Source organism: Ambystoma mexicanum, chromosome 2q (assembly GCF_040938575.1).
Source record: "Ambystoma mexicanum isolate Mex_15411 chromosome 2q, UKY_AmexF1_1, whole genome shotgun sequence".
Taxonomy (NCBI): domain Eukaryota; kingdom Metazoa; phylum Chordata; class Amphibia; order Caudata; family Ambystomatidae; genus Ambystoma; species Ambystoma mexicanum.
This window is the reverse complement of record NC_090924.1, coordinates 195,221,062-195,239,684: the sequence shown is the minus strand read 5'-3', so window position 1 is coordinate 195,239,684 and position 18,623 is coordinate 195,221,062. Positions and strand designations below refer to the sequence as shown.

The 18,623-nt window shown below is 42.9% G+C and overlaps 1 protein-coding gene across 2 annotated transcripts in view; it reads left to right on the top strand.

The window, feature by feature from the left end:
- Positions 1-18,623, top strand: part of ABCC1 (ATP binding cassette subfamily C member 1 (ABCC1 blood group)) — a 2,255,476-nt gene that overhangs the window by 723,598 nt on the left and 1,513,255 nt on the right. For both annotated transcript variants that reach the window (XM_069647115.1, XM_069647114.1), the window contains exon 12: positions 5,087-5,290. In XM_069647115.1, the coding sequence (XP_069503216.1) occupies positions 5,087-5,290 (204 nt within the window). The remainder of the gene's footprint in view (positions 1-5,086; positions 5,291-18,623) is intronic.

The window sequence follows — 18,623 nt, the reverse complement described above, 5'->3', positions numbered from 1 at the left end:
CAGTCTCTGCTCCAGGTTCGCCGGGCGCGGGCCCGACTTTGCTAGTGCCCCGCATGGTGGCCGGAATCCCAGACATGGGATGAGTTGCTGTGTCACCTGAGCCGGGGAGTGTGAACGCATCTATGCGGAAGGTCCTTCTCCCTGCACGGAGCAGATGTTGGCGTCGCTGGTACTCGGCCACTCACGGATGGGAGTATAGCGTCACCCGCCGGGGTGCAGGGCTTCTCCTGTCTGGCCACGCTGGTCCAATGCAGCGCGATGCACATACATGGTCTGGACAGCAGCTTCTAAGTTGCGGTTTCATTTCAAATTTCGACTGCCCACTCCGTGAGTACTCGGACACCCAAAACTGCCAAAAACAGTCACCAACGAGGCTTCAGACCGTAGGATGATTCAGGTAGGATATTGGTTTTAGCGGAGCTCCTCAACTAGGCGGCCATTTTCCGCGGCACAGAACAGCGCGCCACTCCGGGCTCTTTCTTGATGCTGTGATTCAGGCTTGTTCCTCGGGAGGAGCTTGTTAAGGCCTCATTACGTTTGTATTCTCCTGCTTCTGTTAGGACACTTTGCAGGGCTCAGGGCAAGGTTCGACTATGCTACTGGTCAGCTTTATACACCGAAGTACTGTTGGGAAGATCGGAACCTTGTGGTGGATGTGTGAGAGGCTTCGGCGTCGTGCATAGTACAGTGCAGTTTGGGGGGGGTGGAGCGACTTGAAAGAAGGGGGTGTGGATCAGGGTCTGCGTATTCAAAGGTAGCGGCTGGCACTTCCTGTGCTCTTCTCCTTCGGATGGGGTAGGTGCTCCGTCATCAGAGGGTTTGCTGTGTGCCCTTTTGCAGGAGCTGTCAGCCGTGTGGGGGTTCTCGCAGGTATGCGCGTTCCTTGCTCTGGGTTCGCGCTCCGGTGTCTCTGAGGCTGCAGGGCCTGGGCAACTGCTTAGTGTGTTCAATCGGGGTGTGGCGATGAGCTGAGGGCCGCTCCCAACTGGCGGCCTTATCTCCACTCTCAGCATGGCTGGGTCTTCCATGAGGTGCTGGTTACTACAGTGCCGGACCATTTGCCAGTGCTGAGTGTCTCCCATTGGAGTGTTGGGAGGGATTTGCACTTGTGCACCTTACTGGAACGTGGCCGCTGGGTGCAATTCTCTCTGCCTGCCGGTGGTCGATGATACCAACGGTGTTTCTCAGCGAAGGCTGCACCGTTTTCGATCAGGTTTTTTTCCAGTTTGAGCTCCAAATGTTCAACAGCATGATGGGTGGTGAGGTGCGCTCAAAGTCTGGGCAAATGGGGACACATTTGCAGGTTTAGAGGGCCTGGGACACAGAGGTTCTAACTTACTTCCTCCATCCGTGCGCCTCCTGGTAGCCGTCTTTTTCTCCTCTTTAATCTATTCAGCAACATGTTTATCTTTGAAAGATCCAATGCTGGAGGAGTAAGTTACTTACCTGTAACTCCTTTCTCCAGCATTGGCATCTTTCATAGATTCACATATTGCTGAATAGATTACAAAGCAGATAAACTGCATTAACATGCACAGACACTTATGTATAGAGGAGGAAAGTGGCTCAACTATAGGTACAAGTCAGAAATGTGGAGACTGGCTACCCCTCCCTTACTTTAATAGAGGGCACTAGATGCTTATCCTTCTCAAGTTGCCTAACCATCAGCTGTTATTTCTGCTTCTGGTTTATCAAAAAGAGTACCATGTAACTCATTTGTTTCTGTTCCAAAAACCAATTATATTTGTAGAAAAGATAAAAAAGCCTAAAACAGCTTCATCACTCAGTCAAAAAAATAAGAGTCCAAAAAATAAGCTAAACAACATAAACATTTAGTGTTTTGACAACATGCATACTAAATACAACAGATTGTGTGGCGAAGAACTTTTTCACATACAGGAAAAGGTTGTGGCGGGGTTAGTATAATGGTGATATTTCTATTTTATCAGGACACATTGGTATACATGGTGTCTTTTCCAATCTGAAGAGCACAGAATAAGTCAAATTGTCTTATTCAAGTTGTCGACGCGCTTTTCGGCTCTCAATCTGTTACACTGTACTCGTGTGTACACAGTTGGTTAGTGAAGGAGCCATCTTCAGGACATACAATTTGTTTTAGTGCAGCAGGAGTCAGAGAAAAACGTCCCCATTGTTTTTGCTCAACCTTGCAACAAGGCAGATGTAGGGAGATCTGTGATGATTTCCGGTCCTAAGTACTCGGATGCCAAATTCTTCTGCGTACGTGCAGCTGTGTCTTGCTACTCTAGGGGGCCCTGCAGGGGTTCAGTGTCTATGGATGCTGATTTTATTTTGCTGGGTTCCTTATTCTCCACCAAATGCAGGGCTTTCTGCTCGTTATGCTAGAAGGCTGCAGATTCCTTGCTGGCCTTACAGAAGATGGATGGCAGCCGGTATCCAGACTGTATGCTAGTTTGGCCAATATACCCAACCCACAGAGCTCCAGGTTAAAACCATGCTGGGAGGCCGACCTTGGAGTGGACATTAGAGGGGGAGAGGGATCCACATGCTTTGGGGTTGCACAAAGGTACAGGGTTTTCGGTACCGCATGGAGCAAGGGTCACAACGTTCACCTGGATCCTAAAGGAGGGCCTGCAAGGAGCATAACCGAGGAACAGTAAGCATGTGATTAAGTTTATGGACATGGCATGCATTCTGGCTAAGCAGTGCATTGCCATGGCCTGGAAGTCAACTGGGGATCCGCACTACTTATGCTGGCACAGGGACTTTTTGAGACTTGGGCTGAGGCTGAGACCAGAGTGTGGCTAAGGTCGGCGCAAACTCTTGATGCGCCCTCAGATGGATCCTATGAGTCTTGGAGGCTACTGATTTGGGATAGGTTCCACCCCTCTGATGACAAACTGCTGTTAATACTATGCCACTCCTTAAAATGTTGCACTGTTAAGCCGGACTCTCTTCTATTCTTGCCCCCTAACCGGCAATCCAATACCCGCTAGTCCAAGTCAGTTCATGAATAACATGGCCCTAGCAAAGTAAGGTGGTCCCTGGAAGGTAATCTCACCCCTGCCCTGATTGCAGTATCAATAATGCCAATACCTAGTTTACATGCGTGGAAAATCACTGTTTTGTTGTTTGACTAGGTGTATTTGTTTATCGAGAGGGCAGACTGCCCTGAATACAAGTTTGATATGCTTGGAACGTACGCTTAAAGGTATACACCTGTAACGATGTATCAACATAAATGCCAATAAAGAATTAAAAATAGTCTGGTAGCAGCGTCATTGTGATTGTAATCCGTTGCCGGGCAACCATTGGCGACAATCCATTGCGCATGCATGGATCAGATCCCGGGAGTCCTGCACATGCGGCATTAGGCCAAGATGGCAGCGCCTATTGGCTATTGGCCGCGAACCTGCGTCTGGTGCGGAGCGGCACCCAATAGACTGCAGTCCTGTTGCCTTCATGGTGCCGACACCACCGCGGATATAGTCTCGACCCCTCAAAACAGGTAAGAAGCATCCGAAGACACGACCGTTGGCGTGCAACCATGGTGGGTGCATGGCAGGAGCCCAGTTTAGAATTTTTGTCCCGACTAGCAACCCAGAAGAGGAGCGAACTAAAACTGGAAGAAACACTAGTGGATCTTCAGTTCTGAGGTAGATCATGGACTTCAGTGCACAGCCTTTCATCTATGTACAAAAGGCATACCACAAAGTAATGGCAGAAGGTCTGTGGTGATATGGGTGCTACACTCCACAAATCTACATGCAGATTCCCTTGGCTGCCAGGAAGGAATTATGTTAAGGGGCAATGCCCATTGCTTTTCTCCATTTGCACAGAGTTTTAACGCAAGAAATCTCAAGCTTTTATCCAGGTCTGAATACTTGACATATGCTGTAATGGAAAATGGTTCAAAACACATTTTCCGTTTAATGATTTTCTGACTGTTGTGTAAGAGATTAATATATTGGATGGCTGTTTTACACTTGCTTGCTCAATGGGCATGATATGGCTTAGTTATAATTTGATTGCATGACTTAATATAACTTTCAAATTTCGAAATAAAGCGTGACATGAATAAAATGTAAGTTGCATTAATTCAGCATTATCCCCTCAAATGCTGAGAATGAGAGGAAAATTGGGTGTGCCATCTGTTGCTCCACATGAAAAGATCTAATTTTTTCGTCTCAGAGAAAGCAGGAAGAGCATCAACCCGGAATCTTGCTCTCAATCAGGCACCGCCTGTTGTAGATGGCTTCGGAGATGTAGGTAGTAGAGAATGGTCTGGTGATAATGAATGGTCTAATAACATGCACTGATTCACTTTTGTCTTCTTGCATCATTCCGGCTCAATTGCATGGCCACGTGTAGACATGTTACTAAAGATACTGTACAGTAAGATATGTTTGATTCCTAATCTGTTAAACTGATAAAAACAATTGTCAATCAGTCCCCTAATCTTTATTTTTGAAAATATACTTTCATAAAATAACATACATTTTGCACATTAAAGATCCACTTGAAAAATCTAATACATATCTATCAAAATATTTGCATGACAGCCTCAACCCGCCACCCTCTCCCCTATTACTATAGCTATTTGGGGACATAGTTTTAATAGTAATCAATGAAGATCCTTTTAGTGCTGTAAAAGAAAAAAAATCCAAGCACCAGCCTGCATATTTGCTGCCAATATAAAGAGATTTGCAGCTATACATAATTTCAAAACCTAGCCTTGAAGGATTGGAATACGTGGTGCCCATCTCTTATCCCTATGCAATGGGCAAAAGATCAAAAAAATTGGTTTCCTTTCATATCTGGGCAGAAATAGCAAACGTAATCTACAACTCTAATCCATGCCATGTATGAGCAACAACTCCAATAGCTTCACAAAACAGATTCTGGAAATCAAGATTCAGTTTCTTGCATAGAGGCACCAACTAAGATATGGCCATCGACTCTCATACATTCTTTAGAATTTGACAAGCAATGCATAAATGAAGAAATGTATACATTAGAACCAAAGTACTCACACTAGGACCAACACAAAATCTTTAATACTACAGTCGATTTTTAGATTTTTTTTAATGCTACTTTTTTCTTTTAGGTGGCTCAAATGAAGAATAAAGACAACAGAATTAAGTTGATGAATGAAATTCTCAATGGAATGAAAGTGCTGAAGCTCTATGCATGGGAAATAGCATTTAAAGAGAAGGTGATAGGAATAAGACAACAGGAATTGAAAGTTCTGAAAAAATCTGCATATCTCTCAGCAGTGGGGACCTTTACTTGGGTCTGTGCTCCATTTCTGGTGAGTAATACTACGATAAAACAAAATGTTTTCTCTTTGCTGAAATCCTTCCACAAAAGTTAACTTATTGGTGTGAGCACAGGAATTGCAAATATAAAAAAAATCAAATAATAAATGTTGCTACCCTGAACTTTCATGAACTTGAGTTCTGTATTTCAGCTTGTTTATACTGTCCTACATATGTTATTTTGGAGTTGGTGAAAGATCTTGGCATGTTATCCAGTTGTATTCACCACTTTAACTATATTATCAAATGAGGTTCTTTTTAAGCTTTAATTAGCCAATTTAATCATTTTATTCCTTATTTAACTGAGTATATAACAAATAACACTATGCAGATTGGAAGAAAGGGACCATAAAGTGGTTGATTTCTTTTACAGGAGATGCCATTACCAAAGCTTGCATCCTTAGACCATCTCTACGGTCTCCCATCCCAAAAGAAGAGGCAATCAGAGCTAGTAAAGCCCCTTAATCCAAACATATGTCAGTGCCAATATTGACTGGTTCATCCCCCAGTTTTAGATGAAATGAACATTGGTGAGGCTGCTAGTTAGTCTCTAACTACATTAAACTTTGAGGCCAAATCACTGATAGTAGGGGGTGAGGCATTGATACCTTTATTGCCCACTGGAGAAAGGTCCAGACATTTGCTTTTCTTACTGGCCCATCCCCTTAACACTGATACTAAGCTATACTCCTTTTTCTGAGACTTGTGGCTCTTCATCTTTCCCTTTCAGATCTGGTCAAAGAACAAGTGGCTTGATCACAGTAACAAATGCTTCCGATAATGTTTCCTAAGTGGTGTTTGCTAAGTGGTGTCTCTGATGGATGTGGAACAAGGATGTACAAGTCTGATTTCCCGATTCTCGCTTGATGCAAAGTAGGCATCAGTTAGAGTGGTTCCGAAAGCGTGCTTTTGTAATTTTGGTGTAAATCTGTCCAGTAGTTCTTTTTAAAATGGCTAAAAAGTTGGTCAAACAAAATTAGTGATATCTGGGTCCGGTTGATGACCCATTTCCTGATTAAGAGTCCTTGGACGCTTCTGGACCAATCAGAGGGGGTCTTGGGGTCTGCTGACATCAAAGACGCATGCTGATTGGATGTTGAAAAACGTGTAGTGTCACTTTTTAAACAGTCGCCATATTGGATCCGCAGACAACCGCCCTTGTCCACGGACTGCGCAGTGAGCAAAAAGTCTGGAAATTACATTTTGGGGTCATTTTGTGAATAAGAAGTTGATGGGGAGCTGTTTGAAAGACAGCGTTGCAGGTGGACATCTTTGGCAGCTGGGAGGTTCATGGTGAGTCTTGTTATTTGAAGATGTATTGTACGTAATTGTTACATGGGTTAATTGTATTGTGGTGGTTATGGCCAGTGGCCAGATTCTTCGGCCATTCCCCAAGAATCTAGGACGCTGCCCTCAGCCATAGTAATATATAGATAGTAATTATAGGTAGTACAGAAGGAGTATTTAGTATTTGTAATATGGTTGAATGATATCATTGGAATGTATATGGTATTTTTGTTCTTATTAGAATTGAGGATAGTGCTTATGGAATCTATTTGTGAAGAAAAAAATAAGATATTAGGTATGGTTACTTAGTTGCATATGGCAATTAAGCTGGAATCTCTAGTTTTTTTCTGTGAAATAAAAAAACCTGTATTATTTTTTAAGCAAGATAATTTAAAACCTTTAATTGCATACAGTTGTACATATATATTTGCTTTTTTGACCCTCATAAATAGTACATTCTATGTACTATGTTTGGTACAACATTAGTGTTTGGTACACTGTTGTATTGACATGAAATAATCATTGGGGGGGGGGGCGCAAACATCCATAGTGGATTAAAGAAACCCTACTTTAATTGCATACAGTTTTGGGCATTTACATAGGCCTAAAGAATATACATGTTACAGAATACGTGTGTGTGCTAGCATGGATATATTATGTGAGCATAAGTGGGATAGGATGTTCAAAGTGTGTTGCAGTTAAGGGTATGTTTAAAGTAGTTCGATACCCGTTGGCGTATTCTAACTGTGTATTGCACGATACTTTAGTGAGTACTTTTGGTTAGAAGGAATATTAAGTAGGCATTTGTCTGATTTTCTGGTAACCTATGTTTTGGAGTAACGGAAGTGTCCTTTCATTCAAACCAACAACTTTTTTTGACAAATGCAGTATAGTGGCCCGAAGTGGTTGCGGCACCAGTGTGGCCAGACTAGCCAAGAACATTTGGCTTTAAGCACTAAAACACATGTTCTTCCAGTCCAACATGTTCCAGGGAACACAATTCTCTGGCAGACTTAGTAAGCAGAATTGCGGTACTGCCCTCTAAACACAAATGGCAATTAAATACAGATGTGCTACACACCACCTTCACAAACTGGGGGTTCCCAAACATAGCATTCTTTGCTACACAAGAGAACGCACTATGCCAAGACTACGCCCAGGATTCCCCAGACAATATCCAAAGGGACTGCTCTGTTAATGAACTGGTCAGGGAAATTTGAGTACATTCTCTCTCCCTCCCGCCCCCCCCCCCTGCATCCCCCTTTCCCCCATCCTCTCTTCTAACTCCTTTTCCCTTTTCTCAACAGCAAAGTCAACAAACTACTGCGGGAACATGTAACCTTGATCCTTATAGCTCCGATATGGGCATGATATACCTTTTTTCACACCTCCAAATTATGTCTTTGTCCTCCAATTAAACTACTGTGCCCATACAACATGTTGTCACAGAACCAAGAATCTACACTTCACCCATGCCCTCAGATTCTGAACTTAGCTGCTTGTCTCCTGAGGTCATAGAACTTGGTCATTTAAACCTATACCAAAGATGCATGGTCATCCTAAAAGAACATAAGCCAAATGCAAGACATTGATATTTCAACAAATGGAAACCTTTTGTGTTTATAGTCTAAATCATGTACAATCCATTCAATTGACTTTTCACCCTTACATATAGTACACTATCTACTATGTCTTTTGGACTCTGGCTTAGTACTCCATTCATTAGGAGTACACATAGCTTCTCTCTCAGCATACACCATATCAGAGAAAAGTTTTACACCACCGTGGAAGGTGTCTTTAGTTAAGGCATTCATGGAGGGTGTTTAAACATTATACCCTCCAGTTTATAATTCAACTTCCTGCTGGGACTTGAATATTGTACTTGCAAGCAGGCCTCCAGATAAGCCTTGTACCAAGCCTTTGTATGCATTAAAGTCTTGTAAATACGACCGATTTAGTCTTTTCCTCTATACATTTATGCACAGATTTAGAGCAGAGGGCAGTGCAAAGGTCCGGTTACTTGACCGAAACCAGAACACTTCTTTTGATTTTTTTATCTACATGGATGTAATTGCAAACCTGCAAACCATGGTGAAAAGCATCTGAAAAAGAAGTTATTTCTCTGAAGCTTTTCAGAAAGAAACCACACACTGATAGCAGGAATGCCTTCTTTCTGTTGAGCCTCTGCTGTGTTCTGTGTGTAGATGTTCATGGAGCAAACGGAAGCATTGAGCATATTTATTTTTTCTACCATTTTAGCATTGTATAATTAATAAGATGGAAAACTGAGTTACAATTGAGAATTCTTTTGTAACAAATTATACTGTATTTACAGTGAAAGCAAACCAGTATTGCACAAAAGTCGTTTTCAGAGTTCCCGTGCTGTGTGCATTTATCCTCAAGATCCATCTTTATGGTGTGTTCATACAAATTATTGTGTAGGAGGTTTTCCAGAAATGTTATAAATGGTTTGGAACTGGACATTTTTGCTTAACCGCTATTTTGTTTTGAATGGCTCCCATTCATTTTCAAGTTTTGTCTTGTTTTGGTTGCCTGTTGCATACTTTCTACACTCTTGCAGAGGCAAATAGTGTTTACACTTATAATTTAATGTACACTCTAATCATAAAAAATGTGTAAACTGATGCAAGGTCTAGTTTACATCCATTCAACCTTATCTTGCTGTCATTGGGGTACATTACTATAAATGGTCAGTGGCAGCAGTAACCTTGCTCAAGGGTGAGTGATTGAAATTGCACCAATCACCAGCGTTGGATCTTGCAAATCTTCATGACTACAATTAAAACCTCCAAAACCTGACTCTGCAGGAAGTGCAAGCGCTGTTAAAAAAAAAACAAAAATAAAAGTTACTTTTGTAATTGAAATAGAAGCTCAGCAAAACCTGTCTCTGTACTGATAATCCAGATAGGTATTTAACTTTTTTATGCAGCGCTTCATGCATGGATCGTCCAACCTCTTGGCACTGTGATTATTATACATAGTTTACTGACCCCTGAAGGATGTTGGCTGTTAAGATAAGTCATCCAGTTCAGTGCTCACTGCTGCGATCTGTGCGTAATCTGCAGGTCACAGGTTCGAATCCCAGCACGGCCAAGTTAGCCTTTCATCCTTCTAGCACTTTGCCAAGAGCTCTGTATAAATAGCAAGAGTCAGGTGCAGAGTCTCAGTCTGCCTCAGTCCGCCACGGGACGTAACGGCAAGATGACTGCAAACGCTGGACCAGTGACCAGGCATAAGACGCTCCAGCATCGTCGTTTGCTGAACCCTTGGACCGCTATGAAAGCGTCCACCTCCAGGCTCGCTAAGGTAAGCAAATCATCAAGTCTAGCGTTACCTGATAACGAAGTACTAGTGCCAGCAATCATGGCAAGAACTCCAAGCGCCCCTCCGCTACTCCGACCCTGTACCCGGTCCCGTAATGGTGCCTAAAACAAAGTTAACTTTATCCGACCTACTCGCAGTAATTCCGGTTACAGTTGCTCCCCTCAGTCCCGAAGATCCAGACCTGTTTTATTCACCTTTCGACGTCACTGACGCCGAACTAATGAAACTCCCAATCATCGAAGTCCACAATTCTTCCTCGCATGAAACCGCAACACCTACCAGCACGGAATTCATTGTGCGGTTACCAAGCTTCAATCCGAGCTCACCAGGATCGGATTGTGCTAACAGCGATAAAAGTCTACAACGCATGGATTGTCTGTCGAGTGCTTTGACAACGACAATGAAAGTCCCGACAAAGCAGTAGCTGCCGAAGCAGTAGTCAATGAAGTGGACAAACAACCGTAGTCCACATCAACCATTGCGACTCCGAATCTACCACGTATTAGTGTCAACATCGAAAAATGAAGAAACAACTAATATAATTCTAACCGCAAAGCAATCTGACTCAACCACAGCGAATCTTGTCGCCAAGCAACCAATATCAAAACGCGACCAAAAGCTGTGCTCTGACCTTGCTGCCCGCAAGGCTCGGTTGATGGAACGGTTACATGCTGACTTCTTATTGACAAAAAAGAAATTGCGGGCCTCACATCTATCATCATCGATTAATAGTGAACAAAAAGAGTCCTATGTCGAACCAGATGAGCCTAACACAAGTAACAAGGAAGGAACTCCCAATGATGTCGGGAGGTCAAAAAGCTCGACAGATGGGTCTCGCTCACACTCAAATTCAAAGACCGTTGTGCCAAATGATCTAATGGCAAAGAAGTATTGGAACACAATTTTCGTTCCAAACTCGTCGCCTCTCAAATGTATGGGAGCTTTAAAAGAAAATACCAGCACCCCACATCTGATTTACAAGAACATCCCATTTGAAGGAAAAAGAGCAAATCAATTGAATGGTCTTCCTTCTTTTACTGGGAACCAGAGTGCAGAAATGATGAATAGTCCCGCGGCCGTCTTGGACAAATCCACAAATGCCGGCTCCAAGTCCAGTCTTTCAGCCACAGCCTTAACTCAAATACACAACAATGTATTCACAGCTTCTTCACTTGCCATGATTCCCTTTGTAAAACTATATGAATCACTTAATGAAGCGATCAGGCTGCGATGATGAAGAATTTAACTTAAAAAATTGACAAAATGGACTCCTTCAATGCCTTCCCTCAAAAACAGATGGAAAGAGAAGCAGATTTGACAGTCCTCTGGCAGCAACGGCTCACCGACTTGGCAACCCGTCATCACTGTCAAATGACTCCTTATCTGAGGGTCTGCTGGAAGCAGTTAAATGGATGGGGCATAAACGTAGTGCTGCGACCAACCCCCCTCGGGGCACCCATGAGGGGCAATAGGGTAATGCGCCTCTCGTCGAAGCAGCACGCTCATTTGCGCAAACCCATCCTGATTCAAATTTGCTAGAAATGGCACAAATTCCGTTCGTGGCAATATCAACCCAATCCAAAGAAAGTGGACGCTGCTCTGAACAATCGACACAAACCATTAAAAAATGTGGCTCTTCCAATGCAGCAACTATGAGTGGGATCGCCACTTCACTTGGAAGCCTGCAACACAACACCTGTTACCGAAAGATGTGCGGGCCCAGGCTCGATGCCAAGTTGCGGTAATTCTGCCACGCATAATAGCAACCATGCTGCTCTGCAGCTGTTGCTATTTCGCATGCCTTGTTTGGCATTTTCTCAGGGGGTGGAAAATAGGCACAGAGCACCATGAGGACGTTGGCGCCTTCCGCTGCCATTGACGCAGCGGACGGTGAAAAGCCAACAACTATAAGGTCAAAATCAACTCGACCGAAGCAAAGTCGACCAAATGTCAAGAAATTCATCAGGAACTTGTCTTCCCTGCCTAAACTTGGGCTGTTCAATCGCCCAGGCACGGCAAAAGTGCAGAAATAAAAAATGGCCCCAAACAAGGCTCCAGGTAGCAGTTGTCAGGCTGCCGCAAAATCACGAGCCTCCAAACGGAGAAGAACAGCTTTTGGCAAAGCCAGGACTTTCTCCTGCCCCTCCTCTTTCTTCTGCAGTCAATCTGTGTGACTTATCAACTTACACTCATCAGAAGAACTCATTGGGTGGAAGTGTGGCATGCCTTGACGAAAGCAATTCAAATCAGGCTCCCCTTACTTCACCAACATGACTTCCTAGTTGTGTGCCGAATTACAATCGAGCCGAGACTCAAACTAACAATGCAGGAAAAAAAAGCCTCCCCTGCGATTAAAAATCAGTTGTGGACTCAACATTAAATCTGAAATTAACAAAAAACCAAAGAAACCAGTGAGTTCATTATAGCTCCAGGGTCCATCTGACCAATAAATCTGCCTCGTCAAGGCAAATCTAGAAACTGAGACTGCAAAACATCCAGGTTGACGAGACTGAAGTGAACCTAAATCGTTCAAATGTGATGAAGTTATTCAAATGTGTGCCCTCACTATGAACCATCAATTCTGTCGACATCAAGATCGTGGAATATGCAACCGAGAAATCTTCAGATAAAGTCTTGCTACACGTTGCGTCGGCTGTTGTTCAGAACACGATCTTGAAAGCCACTGAAGAACTTCTCTCGTTTGGTTTTGACTTGTTCCTCGAACCAGATCAAGAGTCACAAGGCTCGGGAACAAGTCACAAAACCATCAGATGCCTCAACCTTTCAGCAACGCTGAGAAGAGCTGCAAAAATCCTTGTCATGTGTACAAAACGGGTTTCTCCATTGTGATAAACCAAGTCGACAGTCCACAAGCCTTGGGAAGCGTCACGATCATCAATATCCATAATCTGAAGTGCATAAGCGCTCATGTGTAATTCTATCCTGGAACACACGTGGCTTTGTGCACTTATTCAATGACTTTGCTGTATCTTTAGACACAGTGCTTGTAATTTGCTTACAAGAAACGTGGCTGCAAGTTGCTCCAACCAGGGATGGCTTCAGTACCTTTCTAAATCCTGCAGAAAAAAATCAAAGAGGCCGACCTTACTCGGGTCTCTTAACCTTCTTAAAAATAACTTGGTGGTGGTCAACTTTGGAATCGTCTAACCCAAATCCCTTTCTTCAAAGCACCATAATGCAGACTCAAGAAAAGGCTTACTCAAAGAGTCAACATCTTCTGATAATAAATGGCTACTGGAATTTAGCAAAGATAAGCACCAAGAACTTCGTGAACTCTGTCACTAAGCTTGTCGACAGTGCAATTCTGACACACAACTTGTCAATATGCTGTGGTGACTTAAACTGCTCATGGTTAAAATACGACATAGACTGCCAAATAAATGCCTACCTGACCATTATGTAACCACCAGAGGCCAGATATGGCAATCTGCACTGGCAATTAGAAACTGTTCTATCCTGAATGGCAACGTGAGTGGCGACCAGCCATCGAATTCAACATGGCACTGCGCAGAGACTCGCAAAACACTAGATTACATCTGGGCATCTCAAAACATGGTCAAAAAAGTGGTTGACCTCCAAGTGCTTCCGATGGAAAACCAGCGATCATGATCTATTGCGATTATGCTGCCAAATGGAATGGGCACCCTTTTCCAAAGGATATGAAGATTTAATTATCGTAAATGCCGGCGGAAACAGTCTTCGTATCAATGGGTCCCAAATTCAAAAACTGAGCCTAAAGTTTCACAAAAAAAGACAATCTGCAGATTGTGGACTATGCGCCTTTCTTGTCAGACTTACTGTGGCGCTAGTGTCATCTAGACCCGTGGGCTTTGTTCATAAGCACCTGTACAGTGATGCACTAAAATGTGCAAAGAAATCCATGAGGAGTGACGTGAATCAGCTCCAAATAAAATGGCATAAAAACAAAGTCAGATCTGCAATTAAATGCAGACCCCAAGGCTATCGCAACTGGGTTAAATCCCACTTGATCATGATTGAACAAGATTGAGCGGAAATAATGAAACTATTAGTCACAAAAAAAAACACAAGTAATCTGGGCGATTTTGAATGCAGGCCATACAAAATGTTTTCCCACCATCTCAAATTAAATTGCTGGTCCAGTGTGGGGAAAGCATTTTGCGGAAGTATACAAGAAACCAGCAATTGAACCACTGATAATGATTAACAACATTGGTATCCCTTGGGATGTGAAAATTGACCTGCTGGAGATTGAAAGAGCAATTCAAGGATTGAAAAATTCAAGAACAGCCGGCCCAGGTCATTGAAATTCTATTCTGCCGACTCTCAATAATGAAACAAATTACGGAATTGTGGTTGGAGGCCGTGGTGGTTCCAATATACAAGGGCAATCTGGACAATCATGAGAACTATCCCCAGATGCCCTTCTTGACACCATTGGCAAAATCTTTGGCTCTTTCCTGCGACAAAGGCCGTCATCATGGGCCCGGAGTGTCGGGACTACAGACATTCCCCAAACTGGCTTTACTGCTGGGACAGGTGTTGAAGTAAACCTCTTGATTCTGGAAATACTAAAGCTCAAAGCTCTGAAGGCAAAAAAAAATGCATCTTGCCTTTATTGACATGAGACAGTCATTTGATAGTATCAATCATGGAAAGCTTTGGCTGAAACTGCTAGCCTGGAATTGCCCTGCCAACCTGCTGGAACCAGTAATGGCCCTACTTACGAACACCTCAATACGTGTAAGAGTGAACAACAAGGGCGACCTAACGAATAAAATACAAACTGAGAAGGGTGTAAAACAAGGCTATCCCTTTGCCTAGACAGCTTGATCAAGTCCAGTGTTTTCCACCGAGGATAAATAACACTTCAATAAAATGCATAACGTATGCAGACGATCTTGTTCTGATGGACTGCACCCAGATCGGCCTACAACGCCGGCTAAACAAATTGCACGAATATCTCTGTGAAAATGACCTGGAAATAAATACTGCAAAAACAAAAATTATGACAATTGGTCCCTGTGGCAACAAGAAAGCCAAAGCCTTTCGATGGAAGATTGCCAACGAAACCTTGAGCCTGGTGGAACGCAATAAGATATCTAGGAATCATGTTTAACAACTCAGTACGCAAACTGCCTTGGATTCAAGACTTAACAAACCGGATGATGGAGTTTGGTTTGCAGGGTGCCAAAATATACAAAGACCATGACAAATTTGCGATAGCTCCAGTAATGACCTTTTATTTGCAAAAGGTCTTTCCAGCTATTGCATTCAGCGCCGAGGCCAGCTGGAACATCCAAGCGAACATCTGGCAAATGTTAGAAGGAAGATTTTGGCGCCAAGCACTAAAACTACCATCAAACATTTCAACGACAACTATAAGACATGAACTGTCCATCAATTCTCTACACTCGTGGGTACTGTGGAAATCTTTGGCCGCAATGTGGAAAATCTACTTGTGTCCTCCAATCCTGGCTTACCAGCTCTTTGTAACCGGAATGGAGCGCGAGCAAACTGGTCTATTAAGATCCTGGACAGCCCTCTTAGAAGAAACCTTGTCAGCTGCCGACATAAAGAAATCAGAACTGCTTCAACGGCCACAAATTGCTGAGAAGAAATTTGAGACCTGGTGCTGGATTTTAAATCCGGAAAAACGTGCTAAACTCCATTCAGTAGTGAATTTAAATCCAGGCGAAATCAAGCTAGACGTTCAACCTAGATATCTACAACATTGCCCCTCACGGCACCATCATGACCAATTTCTGAGACTCAGATTGAATGCTCTAAAAAACAGAGAAATTATGTGGCAAAGACGTGATGAGGCTGCAAAAGACAATCATTGTCATTTCTGTGGGTCAGCCATAGAATCCTTGAAACATCTAGTAATTGCCTGTACAGGAACAAATAGTCAGCGTTCATTACATCTGGGAAAATTTGCTTCTCTAAACGATGACTTGAAAGCCTGGTGGCCGTACGCTATTGCAGACAACAACATAAAACTATCTTGTGCAATAGTGGATTATATGGACATGATCCTGGCTAAGAACTAGTTAGACTTGTGAACTCACACAGGTCCTTAGGTTGCACTATTTGAAAGATATTGATGAATAACGATGAATCATTTTTGTTTTTTTCTTTTTCTTCCTCTGTCTTTTTTACCTCTCTTGGCTATTTTAAAGCAGTTTTGGAAGTAATGAAAGACAGGATGTAACAAAAGTTTAACTCCATTTTGTTGTTAAACTGAAGTTTCAATAAAAAAAATAGCAAATCATAACAAATCACTTACTCTGTCCAGCTAAACCTTGGCCATGAGATTAGGTATAGAATTTAGTGTAGTCTTTCCATCTCTGCACTGTTGTATCATAACATTGGCATACCATTAGGTAGTAGTTCCAGGAAATGAGGACTTTCATTAAACGGCAAAAGACAATTCTGTTGAACCTCAAAACACAATATAATTCATATTTGCTTTACTGTGTAATTGGCTAGGTTTTTGTTTTAAGAAATCACAATATATATGGACGAGATCAAATAGCCAGACCGTAGAGAAATAATGAAAGGTGTATTGAGTGACTTATCACCCTGTATTAGATTAACATTCCCTTCTGCAACATGTTCTAGGAAGTGAACCAGCTTTAGAGTAGCTGGAAATTGGTATAGAAATAATTTTGTTTTTCTAAGGCTGAATGACTTGTATGGTCACTGAATTCCTACTATTCAAAGTGTTTCTGATTCAAGTTTGCCTGTGTATTTTGACTAGTTGCTATCAATCTTCTATTAGATCTATCTTTGAGGATCTTGCACTGCTGAGGCAAGTTACTGTTCCTGTTCGATGTGGGTGGTTCTCCCACTACTGTATCAGTGAGGTACATGCTGGCCATGTTCTTTGTGACAATAATTTGGACTGCTGAGGCCTATGATGTACATTATATGCAAGGGTAGCTTGCAGTGCAATGGTGATGCCCTTAATTTACCTTTTCAGTGTAGGGGTGCTTGCACTGCTCCATCCCATGCAGTTTTCTCTATCCAAGTGGAACTTATACTGTTGTAACCCACAATGTATATGTTCCGGGTGATGATCATGCATTTTTGAGACTCGCAATGTTCCTTTTCTACGGAGGGAAAGTATGATCCGTTGAGATCCATGGAATACCTTTTTTATATTAGGAGTGGAGTGTGCACTACCAAGGCTATGCTACACCTATTTTATAAGAGAGGAGCTTCTACTGCGCAGACATATTCCTGATCTGTTCTGTGTGGGAGTCTTCCACCTTTGCTTTACCCCTTGCACTGAGCTCTACCTGTTCTACATAATTAAAGCTTACATTGGGGTTTCCCTGATTCACCTGTTTGTGTCTGTGAGGGTGAGGAGCCTGCACAGTTCATACTCAAGCTGGCCTGCTCGTTGTGAATTAAGCGTTAAACAGCTTATACTGCTGTTGTACCCTTTCTAGATAAGTAAAGGAAACTCAGAGTTGGTGGGCTCATCTGTTACATTAGTGTGAGGGTTTTTGTGCCACTGCACCCTTGCTTTATTTGTTAATTGTGAGAAACCTGATTTTATGCCTAGATGCAGAAAGCTGCTGCAGGGTTGGGATTTCCATACATTTTTTGCACACGTCAGCTGCATGTCTCATACATTTCATTCTCTTCCAAAAGAGAACCCCTTTTTACTTCTTGAAATAACATTTCCTCTCAAAGTTTGAAAATACCCCCAACACCCTCAATGTTATCTGGAGCACTGCTTACAAGGCTCATCAGGGCTCCCTTTGAGCCAATGCACCAAACCAGTCTTAAACCTCTCACATATAAGACTGCGTTCCTTGTTGCTAACACATCTGTAACAATAGTTGGTGAACTATAAGCACATTCAGTGCAGGAGCCTTTTGTTTTTATTCACAAAGACAAGGTTGTACTATGCACACATCCTAATGTTTCTCCTAAATTCATCTCAAAGTTCCATGTAAATCAGTCGACAGAACTTCCTGCCTTCTTGCAAGACTAAAAGAATGCAGCAGAAAAGAGCCTGCATACTCTCGATGCCAGAAGAGCTGTCATGTATTACCTACAAAAGACAAAACCAATCAGAAAAACGGACTGTTTTTTTGTTACTCTGGCAGCAGGGAGACCGTGTAATCCCATCACTTAATCGGCGATTTCAAAATGGATTGTCAGGTGCATCCAAATTTGCTATTCTCTTGCCAAGAGAACATTACTCTTCAAGCCCAGAGCACGCTAAGATGGGGCACAGGGGCAACTCTAACATATCGTTCGCAAATGCACATCACGTTCTGTTTCACTCATGTGATATTCTCATATCTTTTCTTCAATTTGGTATTCAGACTTATTACATGCTTGTTGGCTTGCTCGGTATTCAATAGTTCGTTAGTCTTCCGAAGCATTCATTATTATTCAAAACGTATTTCTTGCTTGGCAAATTGTTCAGTATTCCCCAGACCCCTTTTTCGTGTATTCCTTCTTGTTCGGCATTAGCCATCACCGGCACCATGCCCCTGGAGTGCCTCGGCCTGAGTGAACATTGCCTGTCACTGGTGTGCGGCTGTTCCTCCGGGTGCACTGGTTTCCTTCGGGGGTTCCCGTTTGCATCTCTCGCTCTCCCGAGGAGCTCCGGTGAGCAGCGCTAGCTCTGTGGTCTCACCTGCAGCGGTCATCGGCTCCTCTTTGTACCCC